The sequence below is a fragment of the Sciurus vulgaris genome (assembly GCF_902686455.1).
Source record: "Sciurus vulgaris genome assembly, chromosome: 12".
Taxonomy (NCBI): Eukaryota; Metazoa; Chordata; class Mammalia; order Rodentia; family Sciuridae; genus Sciurus; species Sciurus vulgaris.
In genome coordinates, this window is record NC_136473.1 from 108,138,745 (window position 1) to 108,161,374 (window position 22,630).

General features: G+C 41.0%; 1 protein-coding gene across 1 annotated transcript in view; it reads right to left on the bottom strand.

The window, feature by feature from the left end:
* The window catches only part of DNM3 (dynamin 3), a 449,604-nt gene that overhangs the window by 115,214 nt on the left and 311,760 nt on the right, over positions 1-22,630 (bottom strand). The window contains 1 exon segment of the mRNA XM_079106450.1: positions 18,235-18,344. Within this exon segment, the coding sequence (XP_078962576.1) occupies positions 18,235-18,344 (110 nt within the window).

Here is a 22,630-nt window from a genome sequence, read left to right on the forward strand (position 1 = left end):
CAATGGTAGTTTATCCACTGATCATTCTTTATTGTCACACATAGTTAACATCCCAAGTGACCTGTAGAGGAGTCAGGCGTGCTTTTCCTCCAGTGAGACCATCCAGCCTTTTGTACAATTTTTAGTTCTCACGTCCTTTATTATACCTGACACCAGTCACCCAATAGCAAAGTGAGATTCTCCATTCCCGATTCTGGAAATACTCTGATCATCCAGTCCACAGGTAGAATCCCAGAGACAAGCTGAGAATAATAAATAGTGGTATCGCATTCAAGACTGAAAACTTACAATTAACATGATCTCTCAATCATGGAGGCCAGATGGGAACTGGGTATACGCACACACCCCCACACCCCCACACCCCATAAGTGTGTTAAAAGGTGTTTTCTGTGTTTAATTATTGCAAGATAATTTCCATGTTACAAGATCCAAAGGAATTAAAACGCAATTTACATGTAAATCTTACCAAGCATAATTTAAAATTCAATGCTTAAAAATTCATTTTGGACTTCACCCGGATTAGGGAACTATAGCAAAATAAGAATCATGAGGAAGTAGCTGTATATAAAGCAAGTTTTATATAATCGAGTGGGTACGTACCATAGAAGCCACCTAAGCCAAGATCCCCCACGAGGCAGGGTTCTCCCCGACATCACTCACAGTAGGACTGATCCTTCATCTCTTTTTGCCCATGCAGTCCTGGTTTATTGCCAATTGCAATCCCAGAACAATTATTATTAGTTCCAGTTTCCTCTTGGGAATAATGAATTATGATCACCCTCCTGGAAAGTGGTCTAGTGATGGGGAGGCTGGCTAACTTGCAAGCTGCCGACTTCACGTTGACTGACTGACTGATCAATTGATTGGTTGCAGTACTGGGATGGAACACTATAGCCTTCTACCATTGAGCCCCAGCCACAAGCTGTTTTAAAATTTTAACACAGGGACTAGCTAAGTTATTGAGGCTGGCCTCAAACTTGCCATCATTCTGCCTCAGCCTCCTGAGTCACTGGGATTACAGGCGTGTATCACCATGCCTGGCTGCCTATTCCACTTTGAAAAAGATAAAATGGAAATATAAAATATATAACATGTAGTATGTAAAACACCAAAAGGCTCTTTCTGATGAGTTGATATCTTTTTCTGAGTCCCTTTTATGCTTATGAATTATGACTAATTCACTGAATCAATACAGAGGGGAGTCCTTCCAACTCTGTAAGACAACTTTCAAGCCTTGTGGATTCACCTGATTAAACGCAAGGTGGTTCACTAAGGAAACATCCCTTAAGAAGGATGTAGGGAAATTAAAGTTGCAACACTAGATGATTTTAAGTAACTATGTTGCAGATGTCCACTTGGGAGCCAGGTGACCCAAAGGAGTGAGGGTACCTGGCAGCTTGTTGGCTCAGGTCTTCAGGCTGGAGTGTGCTCACTGGATTTCCTTGGAATGGAAAGCAATATTTATTTCAAAGAGTTATAGACCAGTCAAGCTGTGCAGAAGGAAAAACGAGCAGTCCTTTGGGAAGAGTTAATGGAAGTCATCAGGGCAAGTTAGTTTTAGAAAAGTAGAACTGAATTATCAGTTGCTTTTTTCTCAGTAATGATTCAGGGACATGCAGACCACTCCAAAGGGTAGACACAGATCATGGCAGTAAAATTCAAATATTTTCCAGGTAGTAGAAGAAAATTAGATTAAGTTGAAAATAATAAGGATGAAATAATTTTAGTGATCGATTGTGAGTCTGTATGTTCTTATTCTACGAATGCTCATGCAGCTGATGGTCTCTTAAACAGAGATGGAGTTAGGTGCAATTTGATCTATCCAATAACTTAATATCATTTGGTGTTTTGTAGAAAAAGACAAAGGTTCTGAATCGTGAGCACTAGCCGGTGAGATGTGAATGGCGTGCAGTTTGAACGATTCTACTGGCTGATCCCCGTCAACCGTAACCAGGCTACTTAGTATCTCAGCCATACTGCCTAGGAATACTTAACCTTGACCCACCCCCTCCACATGTCTGGCAAACTCTGCCTTGTATTTGTGATGGCCAACATCAGAGCAGGGCTTCCGGGTCCAGAACTGTTTGTCAATGGTGTAGAGTGAGCAGTTGGGAGCTATGGAGCAGTGGACCCTGCCATGACGTCTGAGCCACCATCGGGGGAACAGCTTTGTGCAGCATGGCTTGGCCTGGTTTGGGTGGCGTTGAACTCAAGGCGATCACAGGCAGCACGTGCTGCCCACCACATATGGTGCATTAAGGCCATGTGTTGGTCTGTGAGAGACTGAAAGTTAAAAAACCATCCTTCGCTGCAGGTGGCTTGAAGAGCAGAGCTTTGGGAGAATTCTGCTTTAACTTTCTGAAGGCTTTGATTCACAAGGAAGGACAGGAAGCAAATAAGCCCTTGCAGGGGTGGAATTTGGCATAAACCTCCTCAGAGCTCGTGCTTCTGCTTTGCACCACTTCCTAGACATGGCAGAGGAGGGCAGGAAGGATATGGGGGCATCTTTACCCCAACTACCAAAGTGGCTCTCTCGTTTGGGACCAAGGCCTGTTCCCTTCCCCTTTGCACAGAATAAAGAGCAGGGAATGTGTCTATATCCCCAGGGACACGACAACCCTTTGCAGTCGCACCTTCATTTCCACACATGCATCTCAGCAATCGGCCCTTTCCCAGCACCTCCGTCTCCTCCTTCACCCTGAGCTCTTTGGTGATGTCCCTTGCTGGCACCTCACTGCCCAGGGGTAGATGGGGAGGCAAACACGCTCTGTGAAGCCCACCACTGTCTGGGTTTTTATCTGGGGGAGAGTGGGAGGGGAATGAGTGGCATGGGTCTGGACAAGTTCCTCTTATGAAATGGGTGGATTTCCCAGATGGGCTGGCTTTACCATCTGCTTCAAGGCAGTGCACAGGGGACACAGAAAAGTCCAATTTGTTCATCAAGGGATTCCAAATGTTTCAAAACTAAGAGAAACAAAAACGGACTCCAGGATGGCATGAAAATCATCCCCGACGAGCTGATGTCACACCCCTAGGGCAGGGCATCTTGTGCTGCCCAATTGCCTCTTCATGCTGGCATGGACCAGCGTCCTCAAAGTATGGGACACTTGGGTCCTCGGGGCTCCTCTGAATCTCCAAAACCCTTTCAGGGGCTCTCGAGGTCAAAACTGTTTTCACACACTTGTCTGCCTTTGTTTTCATCCTGTTATGAATGTCCAGGGGCGTTTTCCAAAAGCTAAAAGACAGTGGTGACATGATCAGGTGGGCAAATAAATGGAAGGTGATCTTGGTCCTCTTGTGTGTTCTAGGATTTTCAAAACTAGGTGTGTGCATTTTCAGAGATTAGCCCATTCATTCTCAGTACTTCTGCTGGGCTCTTAGTAGCTGTTTTGGTTTGTACTTGGTATGGTCTTTGTAACCTCATAATCATTCTGTAAAGGATTATTTGAAATCTTGTATCCATTTGGAAACACAAAAAGCAGTTGAGCTTTCTTGTTTTGCACTACTTCAATTAAGAGAAAAAGTCTAAATTTAAATTTTTTACCTAATACATATTAGTTTAGAATTCAGTGATTTTTATTCATTTTGTACAGAGGATTGGACCCAGGGGTGCTTAACCATGGAGTTACATCTCCAGCCCTTTCTTATTTTTACTTTTTAAATTTTGAAACAGTTGCTGAGGCTGACCTTAAACTTTGATCCTCCTGCCTCAGTCTTCCAAGTTGCTGGAATTATAGGTATGCACCATCGTGCCTGGAAAGAATTTAGTAATTTTAAAATAAAAACTTATTTGTGATATGTTTCTTATGTTTAAGGAGTGCTCATTGGCTTGCAAAAGGAAGATCTGAAGATCAACCTTCTCTCTCCTGAGCTATAACAGCTGCATCCAACGATGCTGAAGAAGACAAGACAGACATGTCCAAGGAGGACAGGATCTAGGGCACAGAAATGGGACTAACCTATAAATACAAAACAAACATGGGATGAAGGTTAGCCATCTTGCTCTTGTTTATCCTTGTCTTTAATTTACCTTAGTATCACATGCAACTGAACACTTTTGAATAGCATTATAATGCCAGTTAAAGTATCATTTTGAGACTAATCATTGGACAATTTTTCTAATATTTGAAACATATATATGTTAATGTAAAGACAAACATTGTTTGTTAGAGCTTTTTTTTTTGGAAATGGAAAAGCCCTGGAAACACCTACGGGGTAAGTCCCTGTGGGGTGTTGCCTGGGGAAATTTGAACAGCAGTTTCCCGGGTTAAGGAAGCTCTGTGCAGACTACATTGCCGAGCGTCTGCTGCATGAAACGATCAGTAAAGAAATTTCCAGTACTTTCTAGTAAACAACTGTTCATTGTCTTAATAAAGATTTAGCTTTCACTATGAAACGTGCATTAAAAAGCTCCTGCAGAATTGTACTTCTGTCTTAAAATGAACTAATCTAAATAATGACTATGCTCATTTTGATGGTTTTTGTTATCAGTACTAACTTTGAAAATCTTCCTTTATGTGAATGCTTATAAAAAAACAAGGATCACTGAAATACTCAAAGTACAGAATGATTTTTTTTTAAATTTCATAGGTTATTGTATGAGTGTGTTAGCATTTACACTGATGGTGTAAAATCCATGGCAGGTACCACAGCGTGAATCAAGGCAATGACACACAGCTGTACTGATGGTTCTTGCTACTCACCATCCAAAAAAAGATCAGTTTCACTTAGGGGTATCCTGATGAAAATTTCAATACTATTAAACCCATATATTAAATTTTAATACAGATTGTTACAATCTAGATTATAATTCACTATGCAAAACATAGTTTATCCTAGACTGATAAACTGACATTCTACAGATTAATATTCTATGTTGCAGAGTGGGACCTACCCCAAGTCCACTTGCTGCGGCCTGAGGGCCATCTCCAGAGGCCCCTGTGAAATTAAACCATCGGCTGGACTAGCTCGTTTTTTCATGGGATTCCATTTTCACTTGAAAGACTAATAGTCAATCTGTGGTTACTAAAACTTGAGTTTGGGGCAGACAATTTCTCAAAAATAAACAACATGAGCTTGTCACTTAAAGGAAAACAAACGACACTATTCTTGGCCAATGATAAATTTTGGCACTAAAATTCGGGAAAACTCACATCTACCACCCTGGGCTTGACAGCTCCCCTTGTTCTGGTGAGACTTGTGGTGATAGCACTGAATGTGATTTTAAAACACAGTATAATGAAATGTGTAAGCATTTGGAAGATACATATAAGACTGTCAACCAATATTTTCTAAGTAACAAATGTGTGGTGTTACCAAAATCACTGAGCAAAATATCCACTTAAAGTGCACAACAGACCACTGGATTAATGCAACCAAATATGAAAAACTCCTGATGTGATTTCAGATTCCATATTGCCAGTAACCTTTAGGAAACTATCCCATGTAAAATTTTGGTGAGGAAGGAAATCCCACAATGACCTGAAAAAGTTATTCAAAGGGTCTTCTGTTTTCCAACTACCTACTTGTGTGAGGCCAGATTTTCTTCTACATTTCAACCAAAGCAACATATTGCAACAGAGTGAAAGCAGCAGCAGATGTGAGAAGCCAGCTATTAAGCCACACATTAAAGCGATTTGCAAAATTGTAAACACAACGTCACTGCTCTGATTTTTTAAATATTTTTCCATTGAAAAAGATACTCCTTACAACAGGAAGTGGGGCTATTCCTGTTCTTTTAAAGTGAATTTAATAAATGAATGCTTTGAATTTTTCTCATTTTTAATCTCTAACAAAGGAGATCATCGATGGAGTGCTTTCTTCCTTCTAGAAAGGAAAAGAGATATTTATAGTATTTGCCGTGGTAGATATGCTCTCACTTCGGTCAATTTCAAGCAACAACATGAAGTCAGAGGGCTCATGAAATTCCTGAAACAGTCCACACAAAAGCCCACTAGGGTCTTCAACCATTGCCAAGGGTGGAAAGGGGTCATCAGAGCTGCCCCCCTGCAAATGAGAGCCGTTAGCATAGATCTTAGGTGTCCCCATTATTCTTATCTTTATAACGTGGTCATCAAAATGCAGAAATACGCTGAAAGAACAACCAAATTGCAGGCCCTGGTCCATTTTCTAAAGTAGATTCATTTTATAATATTAAAGGAGTTCAGGTTCATATCAAATAGTCTAAAACACACGGCATGATGCTTTTGCCTAGAACGTTTCCGTGAGATGTGGATTTGCAGAGGGCAGGGGCAGAACTTGTCTGAACAGTGGAAACTTCTCTTTATATGCCCAGTGCTTTCCCAGATTCCAGGACATAAATATAGGGAGTTCCAACATTAGGAAAAGGAAAGGGGAAAGCTCACTAGACAGACTTCGCAAATATTTTCTTTATAAAACCGAGCATCTGCTCAGAGTTAGCTGCAGAGTGTGACTAACATTTTCTACCCAAGCTTGTACTGTGCTGGGTCCCTTTGCTAAGGTTGTGTGTGTTAATTAAAATTAATTACACATGCCAGTAAAAAGTCTCCCTCTGAAGGCAGCAGACTGGAGCAGAATAACGTTTGCAAGGTGTGTAGTTCAAACTTCATAGTTTCTCTCTGCAGGTACAGTCTCTAAGGTCAGCCTTTATGGATAAGTTAGTTCCACCATAACTCTACTGAAGAAAGATAAAGTATATTACACTGGTATGATAAACCAGGCACACACAAAATCCTGATTAGTAAACCCGTATTTTTCAAAGACAGACTTTCAATGAATGTTCTGGATTGCGTGATATGGGGGAGCCCCATGACCTGCACCCAGCATTCAATATCCAAGTATTTTTCTTTTCAAACTGGAGCAGTCCTGGGCAGGTGCCACTGTTTCAGTCATGTCGGGATTGTATACGGTGACACTGGGAATAATGGAAAACACCAGGCCTGCCAGAGCGCCAGGGCCACCTTAGTCAATTGTAACTAGATGTGAATTGCGACCGACGGGAAGAATAACCCTGTTTGTTCTACTGTGTTGTCATTTTTTGATTCAACAAGCAGATTGTTTTAGAATGTTCTACAGTCATCTCTAAAACCTCGATCTTTCCAGTAGCCGTTGGCTCCTGCCCTGGTTCCCTCGAGTGTTGTTCGTGGGAGGCCCCTTGGACCGCCGGGGGCATTCGGGTGTCTGGAAGCACCTCTCGGCCAGCCCCCTGCGGGAGTCTTCACGGCCCTGCTTCTTTGCCTCCCCCAGTTTGCTGACTGAAACACCTGAATCCCTGGCCCACTCTCTGCCGGCTCCAGCTTGGGGTTCTCATGCTGTCACAAAGTCAAGTTTGCCAGAAAGAAGCGGCAGCACGCAGCTCACTTGATTCCGTCCTCATCACACATAACTGGAATGTAAATTCAGTCTTTAAAATAAAAAGCCCGAGATGAGCCAGTTGTAATTTGCATCCACCTTTTTAGAACAACTAGTTTTTAGAAAGCTACACTTCTAACCAGAGCTAGCAACACGACCTTATTTATAGAGCGTCGCCTGTTTGACGCCATCGGGTGTTGGCACCGTCTCTCAAGGTGGAGGTACCACCCGTCAGACTCCTTGCCAGCTCTCCACCGCCTCTCCTCTAAGGGCCGTAGAGGACAACGCCTTCGCTTTCCTGCCCTGTGTCTGCTCCCCTGTCGCCAACGAGCAGCACTCTGGCCCCGCAGTGGGGGCACGCTCAGGTCCCAGGCTCTGTCTGAGGAGGGGAGTGGTGGAAGGAGTGCCCGTGGGCAAAGGCTGTTCCGGGAAATGGGTGGGGAGAGGGCAACACGTTCTGAAATCCGAGAGGAAAAGTAAGCCCGCCATGAAGGACAGGACTTCTTTTTGGTCTTGAACTTCACACAGCCATGCCCGGTTCATTATCAACACAGTCTTTAGACCAAAACCACATTAATGCCTCAAACACTCAAAATCCTCCTGGCACAGCTGACGGCTAAAGCTCCAACTCCAGCTTACGTCCTTGGGGGAGAGGAACTCAGTCTCAGTTGCTGAGTCTACTCTGCGAATCCCTTGGTTTGAAATAAGGCTCCCAAGGAGAGCAATGCCTAAGTCCCCCACAAAAACGGATATGATCTGGGTTATGCAGAGGTGTTTTAAGCATGAAGAATTCTTCCAAAGCTTTTAATGACATTTGAAAGAGCTGAAAAGCATACACTTGCTATTATTTTTGCCTTCAGAAAAGGCAGAAACAGTCACCCAAGTAGAACACCATATTCCTATTTCATTTCAGAGTTTAATTTCAAAACCAATAAGAGCAGTATTTAAATTGATTGCTTCTAGCCACAGGCATTTCATACCCAGGCAACTATGTGGCCTTTCCTGAGAATTTATCTTAGCTGTGAAATCAATTGTCACAGACTTGGTTTGCAAAAATATCACCAAATCATACTTGATTTCTGTCAGAGTGTATGTAGTTAATGAGTCCAATAAATCAAGTGGGCAGACAATCCTGCTTCTCCACTCCTCCCTCCAGACTCCCCTTTGAAAACATCCCCTCCAGCCCCCGGTGTACCTAGGGTTTCCTAATGAGGCTATTTCACAACCAGAGTGACGCTCACCCAGGGCAGAGATGCAGGAGCAGACATTGGGCAACTATTGTAACACTCGGGATCAGAACCATATGGCAGCAAATGTGTGTGCAGGGAGAGGGACAAAGGGCCAGGGCAGACACCAACACAGAGAGATGTTCTTTTATTGACTCGCTAAATCGGCACTCCCATCCAGCTCCTCAGTAAGGGGAAAGGCAGGGTTTACCTGTGCAGGTGTCAAGAGGGAATAAACGTTACTGTCATGCTGTGAACTCACAACAATAACTCCTCAGAAATCCTCAAATCTCCGTCGACACCATGAGAACTTAATAGTTCTAGAAGAAAACAGAAGGTGGAACTCGAGAAAGGAGAATCAAAATCCTGCCACTGGTTTCCCTTCTCCCTAACTTTTAAAAGTTCTACAAACAGCAGGAAACCTGAAGTTCGCTACTTCTTTGCTTGAGCTAAACAAGTAAAGATTCGGGACACCAGGCAGAGGGAGCACTTCTCAATAGCACAGAAGAAAGGATGGGGGCAAGACTGAGGCCACACGCAGGGCGACTTCTAAAGACAGGTCGCGGGATTCTGTCCTTTTTAATTCAGACAACTTCCATTTATAAGTTTGTGTAAAACTGAAAGCTCTCAAGTTCTTTGTAAAGGAAAGACTTCCCTTCATTCTCGAACTCTTTCCTCCAAGGGTTCGAATCTTCATTTCCACTCTCACCCCACTTGGATCTGGGCTCTTAGGCTTCAGAGTTGAGCTGCAGAAGGCTTTCCGCTAGCGACTGGCTTTCCAGGCACCTTCTCCCTAGGACGGGGCAAGCAGAGCCTCCTTCCATTCACTTGCTCCTGCGGTGGAGCCACAACTCTCCAGGAACTGGGTTAGGCCCTGGGGATGAAGGAGGGACGGAGCAGTCCCTCCTCATGGAAAGCAGCCTTGCAGCAGAGACCAAGTTCATAATCACAAGTTCATTATATCATTTTCTTAAAACCAGAAAGAAGTCACATGCCTAGTAAACACACATGCCTAGTAAACCCCGTTCCTTTTAAGAACACACTGTTCAGGAGATTCTCCCAGAACAATGCTGACACCGATCACTACCAGTCCACGGATGGTCTCCCCCGTCAGGTGGCCCAATATCTAGAGGAATTCTTGCAATATATATTAGGAATAAAGCCTGAGGAAAACCAAATCTTTGCATCAGACATGGAGTTACAGAAATGGCACAAAGAGCTATCAGGAGGGCAGGGCAGAGTTTGTGCTCTCGAGCAGAGGACCTCCTTCCGCACTAGGTACTCCTGGCTGAGGGCATCACCAGCACCTGCACTGGGAAGAAGCAGGTAACACAGCATGGCTCAGCCTGCTGGCAGGCTGATGACCACTGGATCTTCATCTGACCCAGAAAAGCCTTCCTGGATCAGACTGTCCGCAAGCAGACAATCCCCAGTATCCTAGGAAGCAAGAAACAATGTCTTCAATGCTGTTTCAACAAAACATTCCCCAGGAGTCCCGCTTTCGCTCCCGACGCAAGCTTGGGGGCACTGTTTGGAATACTGTGCTCATTCCCTAGTCCAGAACACCACATGCCTTCACCTGCTGAAATCCCGAGAAACACAGGCCCCTGCCCTCCCCATCTGTGGAAGCGTGACTGCTTCCTTCTTAATACAGACTTGACACCCAGCCGCACCCAGCCGAGACACGTCCTTTCGGAAAGGCACTGTGCACTACCTTTCGCCCAGCATATTTGTCTAATTAAACACTTTTCCAAACAGCTGAAACTCAAGGCGTGTCTCGATATAGAAACATGGCCATAAAGACATATAAAGTGAAAGCCTGATGCCAATTTCTTTCCGACTAATGAGTGGAAAAATACACCGCCCAACAATGAGGATAAAGAGCCATTCTTCTCAGAACACCTAAAGAGCCCACACTAGCTACTCTGCGGCACTATTTGACATTTATTGAGTGTCGGCAAGGTGCTGGGAACAGAGCAGAGCAGTAGAACATCCTAAAATCCCTTTCTATAGGAAAGGGTGGGGGTGAACTGGAACACTTGGTAATGTTGATAAACCATAGCCTGAACCAAAGGTACGAAGCAGTGTCAAAGAAAGAGAGCTTTATTGTAAAAGAAAACAAAGCCTGGCAACCCCACGGAGTGCTCAGAAAGCACCATGTGGCTCCCCACAACCCCCGCACTCGGATCTCTGCCGGCTACCAGGACTGACATACCTGGGACCAAATGGGCCTTAGCATGACCTTCAAACTGAAGGCCTGCCTGGGGAGGGCAGAGACCAGCACAGAGGGCCATTATCTACACAGGATTCCACCAGAGAGGACGTGGCATTCCTAACAAAATGGAATGGAACAAAAACCTGGGTTCCGGAACATTCCAATCTTTAGAGCATGCCATGGAGTAGTTCAGGAAATCTTTTAACTTGGATTTAACTTTTAACTTCTAGTGATAGAACAAATGTAAGAACAAAGCATGGCAAAGAGACTGGACCGGTCCCCCCAGGTATCTAAGCTGCCATCTTGGGAAGGCCCGGAGGAGGACCGAGAAGGCAGATCCTTACCTGGAGTTCACGTAGGCTGACTCAGCCTGGTGTGAAGTTCACTCTCCCTAAGACTGAAATCGCTGTACTTAGTAACACATTCTTCCATTTGTAAAAATCTTAGCTCTGAAACACTGTTCAGAATAGTTCAAAAATCTGGTCGCCAGACTTGTAAAGATCATATTTACTCACCAGGACACTGAAGGCTTTTAAAAGAGGATGCTGAATGTACCAAGCCCCGCACACCTGATGGCGGGTGACCACAGTGACCGTCTTTAAATTTACAGTGGAAAGCTGGAACCGCTGAGCAACAGTGCGGCCGCACACGAAGGAGGTGCGAGAGCAGTGTTTCGGGAACCCTAGCAAGAGCTGGTCAGTTCCATGCAGGGCTTTAAAAATGAGACCAAAAGCATTCCACAGAGATTTGTAAGACCCGACAGTAAACTGAAATGCCTATGCAAGAAGCTAAAAATCTCTTCACTGCCACAAAGATCAGGAGCAATTCCAATTAAATGGAATCCTGCACATTTAATCTTTGCCCATTTAATATTTAGGCCAAGGTATTAGAAGCAGCCCTGCATCAGGAGACATTAGATGTGGGTTCCAGCTCTGACTCTGTGGTGTGTCTGGGGTCCCAGTGAGCCCTGGAAACCATGAGCCCTGGAAAACCACGAGCCCTGCACCTATGCTGGTGCCAACTCTGAAGTTCATACAGGAACTCTTGGTCCCAAGTTCATGCACCTCACATGGGCCTGTCAAATGGAAAAATGAACTGATTCAACTGTCATCAGGATAGGAATGAAAAATACAAAGCGACAGGGACATTAAGAAAATTTCTTCTAAATTAATCCATGATAAGTTCCCAGCAAGGGCAGAGAACCCTCTTATTCTTGTGAGATCTTGTCTCAGAAGAAAGAAATATTAGGACAATGACCTAAGAATCAATGTTTAAGTGGTGAAAAGAATATGACTTAAGAATAGTTGATAGAAATATGCTAAGCATATGGACTTTGGAGAGATGCACAGTTTCCTTTTACAAAGAGTATTAAAATGCATAAATTTACAAGTGTACATGCAGTTCAATAAACCCCATAGAAACAAAAGAGAAAGTTTTAGTTCTGTCATGAGGGCTCCATTTGCCTTTGACATTAGCTTCCTCTTATCAAGAAGAGGCTGGCTGCACATGTAGCCACATTGCCTGTTATTTGCTTTGATGGACACCAGCCCCTCTGGGTGTGGACCCTCGTCTTTCCACACCGTGACCCAATGAGAGTCGTCCACTATGATGCCAACTCTCTTGCTGCAGATGGCTCCTCTGCTCTCTGGAATGGGGTACACCGTCACAGAATCCGGAGAAATGTTACGCTACACAGTGTAATGTTTGTGTTGTGTACGGCCATCTCCTAATGAGACTCCATTTTTTTCTCCACTTTTATTTCTTCGTTGATTTAATTTTCTGTTAAGATCAGAGAAAAATGGATTTGTAGGATGCTCACTGGTGACTACCAATGTCATCAGAATAAAATTGCGTCTTACGTGTCACGTAGGGCACCAACAGTGATGGGCAGGTTGATGAGGAAGACGTGCTTCGCAGGCACTGTGCAGTGGAGAGCAGGGCAGGTATGTACTGAGAGAAGAAGTGAGGCAATGAGAGGATGACCATTCTCAATGGCATGTGGGACACCGTGTCTGACATACCCTGAACCCCAGGCTGGCCCTCCAGGTTCACAGCAGAAGCCAGGAACACAGCTTCATGTCTCTATGACCTAATGGCAATGAAATGCAGTTTCCTTTCAACTGAAATGGCAAAAGGAAAATATTTAAAACTCCCTCCTACAGACATCAAGAGTTGACAAGCTTAATTTTAAATATCTCAGCTCTTTTCACAATGAAAGAAATGCCGAGTCTCCCCTCCTCACTCACTCCATCAATAAATACATCTTCTGTCATTTTTGCCCCTGGATGGCATCAGTTTCAGTAACCACAGACTTAGATTTTAACACCCACAAGAAGCAGAATCTTGAAATTGATGTGTGAGTGAGGACCCTCCAAAGGTCATGTATTTAGAAAAAGGATAGACTGAAAAAATGTGTCCTGTAACAAAGAGAAATGACTGGCAAGTTTATCCCAGACTGGTCAAATAGGAACAGGATATATTTATGTACTGGGAGATCTTACTAAGAAAATAATCCAAAATGAAGCCATATATATATATGTAAAGACTAAATATATGAAGAACAGGATAAACAATGGTCTAGTAAACATCAAACAGGAATTTTAGAAAGAGAAACAAGAAAGAGCAGAAAACTAAAGTCAATTTTTTTTTCAAATTCATGAAAATCATGAATCCTCAGGACTAAGAAGCACAACGAATTCGAAGCAGGACACATGAAGCAACACACACACACATACACAGTTCATGTTGAAGCTTTAAAGACCAAAGAGACCTTAAAATTGGTGACAAAGTACAGATTATCTTTAAAAGGAGCAACAATTAGACTGAACTGACTTCTCAAGTAGAACTGAAGCCAGGATACGGGAGGAATAAGAACTTCCACACCATGAGGTTAAACAATGATCAATCTATAATTTAACATTCAGTTAAAGCACTATAAGAAAATTAGGACAAAATAAAATGTTTTCTGGAAAACACACCAAACTGAGAATTAAAACCAAATAGCAATCACTGAGGGGTTTCTACTTTAGTGTGAAGAAAATGAACCAAAATCAAATACTGTGATGTGAGAAGAAAAGTGAACAAAGAAACTGGTAATCACACCAGTAAATGTAAATAATTAATGCTCATATGAGTTATAATATTGACTAAGGTGGTCAAAAATTAAGATGGATTCAAATATTCATAACAATAATATGGAAATCAGGAGGAGGTCACTGAAGTTCAAGTGTCTTAGGTCATTTTGGAAAGACTAGAAAGACTATCTTCCAATTTTAAATCAAGTATGAATGTCATGTTAAAATGAAGCGTAAAAGAATAAGAATAGAGTATATGACTACTGAACTAAGGAAAAATAAACTGAATTAAAGCAAAGAAAGACAGGAAACAAGGGAGGGCAGAAGCAAGTATAGAAAAGGCAAGACCGATGAAGGCTAAAACATGTTAAAATTAAGTTTGAATAAATCAGTAATAAAAAACGCAAATGGGCAAAACTCACTAATCAAAAGAAAAAGAGATCACATTAGTTTAAACCAAACAAATCCAACCATATGCTATTAGAAGAGAAACATTCAACAAAAAATAAAGAAAGGTGGATAACAAAAAGGAAATAAAAAGATAAAGAGAAAATATAAACCAGAAGACAGTGTAGCTCCATTAACATCGGGAGGGACAGACTCAATGGCAGAGAACGTTACCAGGAATCAAGGGGGTTGTCAAAAAATCACCCTTTAAAAAATCACCAGGAATTCTAAATTTTTATGAATCTAAAACACAGATTGGCTTCCAAACATAGAGAGCAAAAACTGATAGACTTGCTAGAATATTTAAGCTCATCACCATAAAGGGATATTTTTAACCCCTCTTCGATAAAGTAAGATTCTTCATGACTTCTTTTCTTTTTTTTTTTTTTTTCTTTTTTTTTTTTTTTTTGCGGTGCTGAGGATCAAACCCAGGGCCTTGTGCATGACTTTTTAATCTATCTCCACGCCAAGGCCCTTCTCTGCAACGTAATCTATAATGTTTGATCTTTTTTGTCTACTTTATTCACAGATGTATTTTAAAAACAGAGCATTGCCTAACACACAGCAGTGGCCAGATACCTACTTGTTAAATGCTTGAATTAGTCAAGATGGAAAAAGAGTAACAACAGATAACACAATTAACAAGCACAATCAAATTCAGTATCATGGAACCTGCACTCCCAAATTAGCAAATGTGCATTCTTCTCAAACATAAATGGGGTATTTATGAGAATAAGCAGAAACTCTATGTACTATAAAATGCAAAATACACTTCTAAGTAACTCTAAGGTGGGGGAGAACCACAACAAAAATAGGAAACAGAATTGAATGGTAATGAAAATATAACATTTCAAAAATTGTAAACATCTAAAGACTATTTAGAAGGAACCCTACAGATTTATATGCATATATATGCAAAAGGATAAAAAGTGATGAACTGCACATCTAAAGTAAGAATTTTTAAAAACCCAACAAAGTAAACACAAATAAAATACAAGGAAATGAAGAAGATAATAGAAATTAGTGAAATACAAAAAAATACAACAGTAAAGGACCAAGAAGCCAAAGCTACTTATTTGAGAATAGACAAAACTCTGGTAAGAGTGTTCATGGGAAAAAAAAAAAAAAAAGATAAGACAATATTAGGAATAAAACAGGGTCAAATCTCAGATACAGTAAGATTTTTAAAAATAGAATGAGAAATCCTTAATACTAATATAACTAAAAACAAAATGAACAAGTTCCTAGAAAAAATATAATTAATCCAAACTGAATCGTGGAAAAATAGACAATCTGAATAAATCGTTAATCATGAAACACTTCTTAAAAGTCTATTTATCAGTGCTGGGGTTGTGGCTCAGCAGTAGTGCGCTCACCGAGCATGTGTGAGGCCCTGGGTTTGATCCTCAGCACCGCATATGAATAAATAAAAGTATTGGGTCCACCTACAACTAAAAAATATATTTCAAAAAAGAGTCTGTTTATTAAAAGTCGCTTCCAGGCCAGTGATCTTGCTGACGACTTCTGCCAAACATTCAATTAACGGTCAATCTCTGTTTTACATAAAACATTTCATAGAAAAAGGAGGATTTATTCCCACTCTTCATGAAGTTAACAGAACCCGATATTAAAACTAGAGAGAAAGTCCACAGAAGGGTATTTCTATGAGCCCACCTCTGTAACGAACATAAATGCAAAGGCCTAAATAAAATGCTAGCACACTCACTTAAGCCAGGAATGCATAATAAATAATATTACATCACCAACTAACTGGCTTTCATCCCAGGAGATCAGGATGGCTTCATATGGGAAGATCCATCCATGTATTTCACCATGTGAATGGATTAAAGAAAAACAGATTTTCTAGATGCAGGTATTGATAAAAGTCAATATGTGTCTATGATTTGGAAATGAAAACAGAAACCTCAGTAACTGGAAGCACGGTGGATCTTCTTTACCTGACATCAGGTAACTATTTAAAAGAGTTTAAATTTTAAATGAATCCTCTTAAAATAAAAAACCGGACAGAGACGTATTCACTACTGTGCCGGAGCACCCAGACGGTACAAACTTGATTTAAAGGAATCCAGATTTCAAAGGAAAAGCTGTGGCAATTATGTCTGTGGGGACATCCACTTCTCAGAGGTCTCAAGGAGCAGCTGAAGAACCCCATATGAGTATGGAAGCCTAGAATTCCAGAACATCTTGAATTTTCTCATTGTGGTGACTTTCACCCTTTTTAAAATCCACAGGTGTATTTCATCTAAAAAGATGTGCTACCACGGTCTTATCTACTGTACCGAATCTTTTTATAATCTGGACTCTCTGGGTAACTGAGGATTCAACGTAGTCTGACTTCCTTTTTGGAACTTTCCTGTGACAGTCGACATCTGGGCAAGAAGGCTGACAGTCGACATCTGGGCAAAAAGGCTGACAGTCACCATCTCCTGATCCTCTGCTCCAGGACCTTGTGAACTGTCCTGAGCTTGGCCATAGATGACAGATAGAATCACTACTGCTCTAGGAAGCACTTTTATTTGTCATTTTTCCATTTTTCTTTCTTTCTTTTCTTTTTTTCTTTTTCTTTTTCTTTTTTTTTTTACAAGTTACTCTTAATACTGTTTTCTAAAGATTCCATTTCAGTATTTGGTAGAGGAGGAGGAGTTAATTTTCTTTTCCTTGACTCTTTAAATGGCTTGCTCTTGTGGTTTTTCTAAGTATTTTTGTATTATGAGTCACTCTGAGCAACTGACTGGGAATGTAGGAGAAGTCTTCTTCTTTTGCTATTTTGATTAACTGTGTGATTGACCCTGGGCCAGTCATTGAACCTAATCAAGTAACTGTATTCATTGCTAAATAAAGATAAAACACATCTTGGAAACATGGGTTAAAATTAGACCTTGCCACCTAATGACTCACTCTCTTAATAGCTTACTCACATGAATTAGATTTTTCCTGTAACATTTCCATTTGGAAACAACCTCCTTTATGCTGTTTGCCTAGCCGTAGACTAATTGGCTTTCCTATTCTGTTACTGCCCCCTCCCCATTTGCTTGTTTAGCTTGCTGATCAGTCTCCTGTGAACAACCATGACATCCATGATGATCAGACCCAACCCAAGTTTTGATATTGAATGGGAGCAACAAAACGACTACAAGAAATATGAGCGGAAGGAAAAGTGAAATCCTGATTCAAGTTCCAGTCCCCCATGCATTAGTTTTGTGATCTGGGGAAAGTCGGAGAACTTCTCTGAACCTATGCTTTCTAATGTATAAAATGGCAACCGCGCTGCTCCTTTTTATTTATTTATTTTTTAACCTCACAGGCAACTGTTACAAAAACCAGGCAACTAATGTGGACTGAGCTTTAAAAAACTGTAATGTATATTTGGATATTTTAACTCACCTTCACTGAATAATTCCTTTCACTGAACTTAGTCACAGTATGTAAGTCTCAAGAAGACCTTAAGGGCTATCCATCCATCTTAGACAGATATGACTTAAAATTATGTTTAATAACTGAGCAATTTGTAAGTGTGCACACAATAAGTCAGGATCAGGAAGGCTTTTTTTTTTTTTTTTTTTTTTTTTTTTGCGGTGCTGGGGATTTGAACCCAGGGCCTTGTGCTTATGAGGCAAGCTGAGCTACATTCCCAGCCCCCAGGAAGGCTTTTAAGGTAATACAATAGAGCTTTAAGATTCTGGTGCCTGCTAGGAAACGAGGAGATAAACTAATTAATACTTGAAGATCTTTTCTATTCCACGTTTTAATGTTTTGAAACCATAACTCAGGGTGAAAGTTAAAACATACAAAATAAATGAAGGGAAAGCTGAAGAGCTGGCAAAATTCAAGATGTGAACAAAGGAACCATTGATCTCTGGGTCATGCAGAAATTCAAGGGAAAAAAAATCTGAAGACAGAAAGGGCTTCATTTTCTTACCTTTGCTCTGTATTAAAGAGGGCAAAGATGTGCTTGCTAGACATGAAGCTCTTTTCCACATCCCGAACTTTCAGGTTGTCCAAGGGAAGCATGTACTTCTTTTCTTTTTCCTATTTTAACAGAGACAGAGGGGGGACTTTAATAAAAGATCTTGCAGCATGATAATGGCATCACATATCCAGAGTTGATAACACTTCTTGATAACACTCTCTCAATACCATCGAACACTATTTTGATACCAGCTACAAAGGAACAGAAGTTGCCTGACACAGGGAGATTCTCAGCACATGGGTTGGAAAAGTTGGGGTGGGGGAGGGGAAGTACACAGGAAGGACTCCAAGATGGAGAAAACACATGGTCCTCGGTCCTTCCCCCTCTCCTGGGTCCCCTTAGATGTTTTTAAATGTTAGTTTGATATTAAGAATTTAGCCATCTGTTAATATTTAGCAAAAATGTTCTGGTCCTAATTCAATGAGAAATGCCAGATGGATTTCATTTCATGTTTTATTTGCAGCCTAAGCAGTTTTGATAGCCAGTGTTGGCAGAGGAGAGGAAGCACAAGGACCCCCATATGAAACACCCCCGATAAACTACGGGGAAGTACGGGAAATACCTCCCCTAGTTGGGTCTAGAATAAAATTTAAGTCCAGAACAAGAATCATGCCATAATTTCACAGAATTGTTGAGTCCTTTGGGGGAAAAGAACCCCTTAGAAGTAGGCTGATATCGACTAGAACAAGTTCTCTTTTAAAACTAACAATTCTTTAGGAAGAGTAGGGACATTGGAGAAGTAGGGCCTACCAATGGGACCAGACCGACATTAGAAACATGTTGCATGCCAAAGAATTACTGGAAACATTGCCTTTTAGGGACTGGCCCAAGGGCAATATCATATGTGCAAATGCCTAACAACCAGAACAATAGGAGAGAGCCAAAACTCAGCTTAAGAAACCTAGTAAATACCTATCACCACGGGCATGTTAGCAGAGTCCCTGCTAAGTGCTCTGTGTGAGAAGGAGCAGCAGCCGGCTCCAGAGGGAAAAGCATGGAGACTCGACTGTGACTTTTAATGAACGACTATTAACACCAGTGGGAAATTTGCGCACCATACAGAAATGTGTGACATGAGCTGTGTTGCTCCTGCACGCTGCAGACCACTTCCGTGGAGTCTGTGGCCAGGCTCAGTGGCACCCAGCAAACTCCCTGGTTCCAGTGCCAGGTTGTGGGGGCCACGTTGTGTTTCCGGGAGCATCACTGGTCTTGCCATTACTTAAATTAGTCAGAGAAAAGTCAGGCCAGCAAACCAGATGAGCGAGAAGCGGGTACTCTACCTGACCACAAAAATAAGGCAGAGTGAAGCAGGTGACTTCCTTCCCGTTGGGGGAAGTCGGTTGGGGATCAAAATGGCTGCCCTGGCAGACAAGGTCTTCAAAGAAAAGAAATAAGGAAAAGAAACCAAGTGGGATCAGAGGAAGCCAAGGAAAAACACAGAGAGCAAGCACTGTGTGAGATCTGCCATATTTCCTCTATGAAAATAATTTATTCACAAATGCAAGGATATTCTAAATGGCAAAATACATAGTTTAAGTGTTGCAGTTGAGTCCAACTTGCTTAGAACACTTGTCAACCTATTTTAGAGCAGAATTCTCAGAGGCGGGAGTCTAGATTGAATGCAAACCTATCCAATACATAATCAAATGAAAATGTTTGAGACCCAGGGAACATTTATTTTCTTATTGGACGTTTTTCAATGCCCTAAATTTAAGCAGCTGGACTTTTTAAAAGCACCATCCTCTTCAACCTTTTGAAATGATGGATTTGCCTTTTAATGGGAAATCTGCATTTCATTGTAAAGATGGAACACAATGTCCTTGGCTTGTTTTCTGTAGAAGTAGGCTCTTTTTTTTGTACTGCATTTTTTAGTGTATAGGGAAGACCCAAAATCCAGCAAGCTTACATCAGATCTTAAACAGGGGAGAAAAAGCATCCATCTGTAGACAGGGGCACATGAAAGATGCAGTCTTCATTTCCCAAGTACTAAATGTCATTTAGCCAAGGTTTTTGAGGACACGTTGCTAAATTATTTCATAATCCCAAGTTTCAAGACTGACAAAGAGAGAAAAAAAAATACTCAGACTGATTTGTTCAATTAAAGATGTAAGTCAAACAGAGAATTAAACCAAGCAGCAGCAACTTCAAGCAAGGGAACAATATATCATGGATATTTCTAAAAATCTTGGTGGTTTTGGGAAAGAATGATGTTCTGCTGAAAAAAGGAAAAATATCTTGAATCTGAAATAGCTAAAATAAAAGGCACAGAAAAGGAGGCAGGATATACAGAATTATAATTTCCAAATCGCAGTGAGTTTTAGCACTAGCTAAATAAATTTGCTAAATAATCTTTGTCAGTTCTATGAAACAGTCTAATAGTGTGATGTCCAACGTGGTAGTCACAGCCACAGGCAGTGACCGAGCACCTGGAATGCAGTCAGTTGGGATACGTGGAATGTAAAATATACACCTAATTGTAAATATTTAGTATTAAACATGAATATAAATTCTCATTAATACTTTTTATATTGATTAGGTGTTGAAAGGATACTCTTTTGAACATGCTGTGGTTACGTATTATTAAACATAATCTCTCCTATCTACCTTTTTACCCATTTGAAGGTGACTGCTAGACAATTTCCAATGACCATCTCTGGCGTGCAGTCCTCCCTGGCCTCCTGTATGACATCCAGAAGACGTCACACTGACTGAAGCAGGTCCTGGCTCTCCTGTTTGATCCTCCCTCCTCATTACTGCAGGTCCTGGCACCTCCCAAGCATGATATCACCAGTGGTCTCCTATCTTGTCTTTTAGTCTTCTAAGTTCTCTAATATCACCAAAGAGTGCAATACTTTAAAACCATTCTGACAAACCCACTATATATATTCAAAGCTTTCAGTAGCTTTATTTATGAAACAAAATCCACTCAACTCCATAATGTGACACTTACAAACACCCATGAACTGGCCCAGTCCTGATTTATCAATAGCTCCCTTTCTCCTCCATAAGGACTCTCCATGTGTACCAAGTCCACCTCTGCCCATGCTCCAGCCCGAGTTGCCGCCCAATTCCTCCCTGCCACAATACTGTTACAGTCCAGGCAAGTTCTACTTCCCATTCACAAATTTTTCTAAGCTTATAAACTTATAAGTTTATAAGTTTATAAGATGGAGATGTCACCTCTCCATCTCTCTTCTATCAATTCATACAATAGGTATTATTTATTCTATTCATTTTGAACAGGTACATCTAGATATCCTCATTTTGTAAATGCATTACATTAAAAAATTTTGTGTGAAGGTTATTCACTTGGAACTCAGAATATTCAGTCAATTCTATTGTTCAGGTAGGTTACCTATGCAAAGACAAACAAAAAAGCAGAGAACGTTTTTTTGCAATAAATAAGACACAAGATTTGATATTTTGCACATCCATTTTGGAAGGAGCATGGGTAAAATTCTAGAGTAAGATTTTTTTCATGGTGATTCAAAAAGGTGCTTCTGCTTATTTTGAAAAGCTGCGGAGATGGATGAAATGGTCTGACGCCATTTTTTTTCCATATTTAAGTACAATACTCTTCTCAGTACATGGTGTACAGGAAGCATCCAGGATGACAGAAATTCCTTGACAATCTTTACTGACATTCAGCTTGCCTCTTCAAGTAGATTGGAAGCTCCTTGAGGTTCAAGATCATAGCCTAATTCTTCTGTGGTTACAGGTAGACACTCACCATAGTGATGCATATACAGCAGGTGCTTATCAAACAGGTCACAAATAGAATTCCAACACATCCAGTCTACCTATTCCATTATGTTAAAGATGATCCAAACAGGTGTGATATAAAAATTTATTTTTAATGCTTCAAAGATTGATTTTAAATTAATTTATACCATTTTCTTAGTATCATGTAATTTGTTAGATGTTTTACTAACGTAGACCAACATAACCTCATGACTTAAACATAAATAAGCTATGACAATCCAATATACTTAAAATAATGTAGACACACAACCATGAAGATTCTGCTCTTCAGCAGATGAATGTGTCAAAAGGTTTTTAAAATGGTAGAGCATAAAGATGAAGTTAGAACAAAACTACCTGAAAAAGCCAGTAATACAAATATAATCAAATATATTTTTAAAATATATTTTATATGCACCAAACACTTTTTAAATATGTGCTGTTTGGTAGATTTTTTTCGCTGGCTTGCTCAAACATCCTAAAACATTAGAACAACATTTCTTGGACTTATAAATCATAAGATTAGAAACGGGTCCCATGACAGACGAATGGTGGATCACTACGCTGCCGAGAACAGCTGCGCTCCGTGGGAATGAGGAGTCCA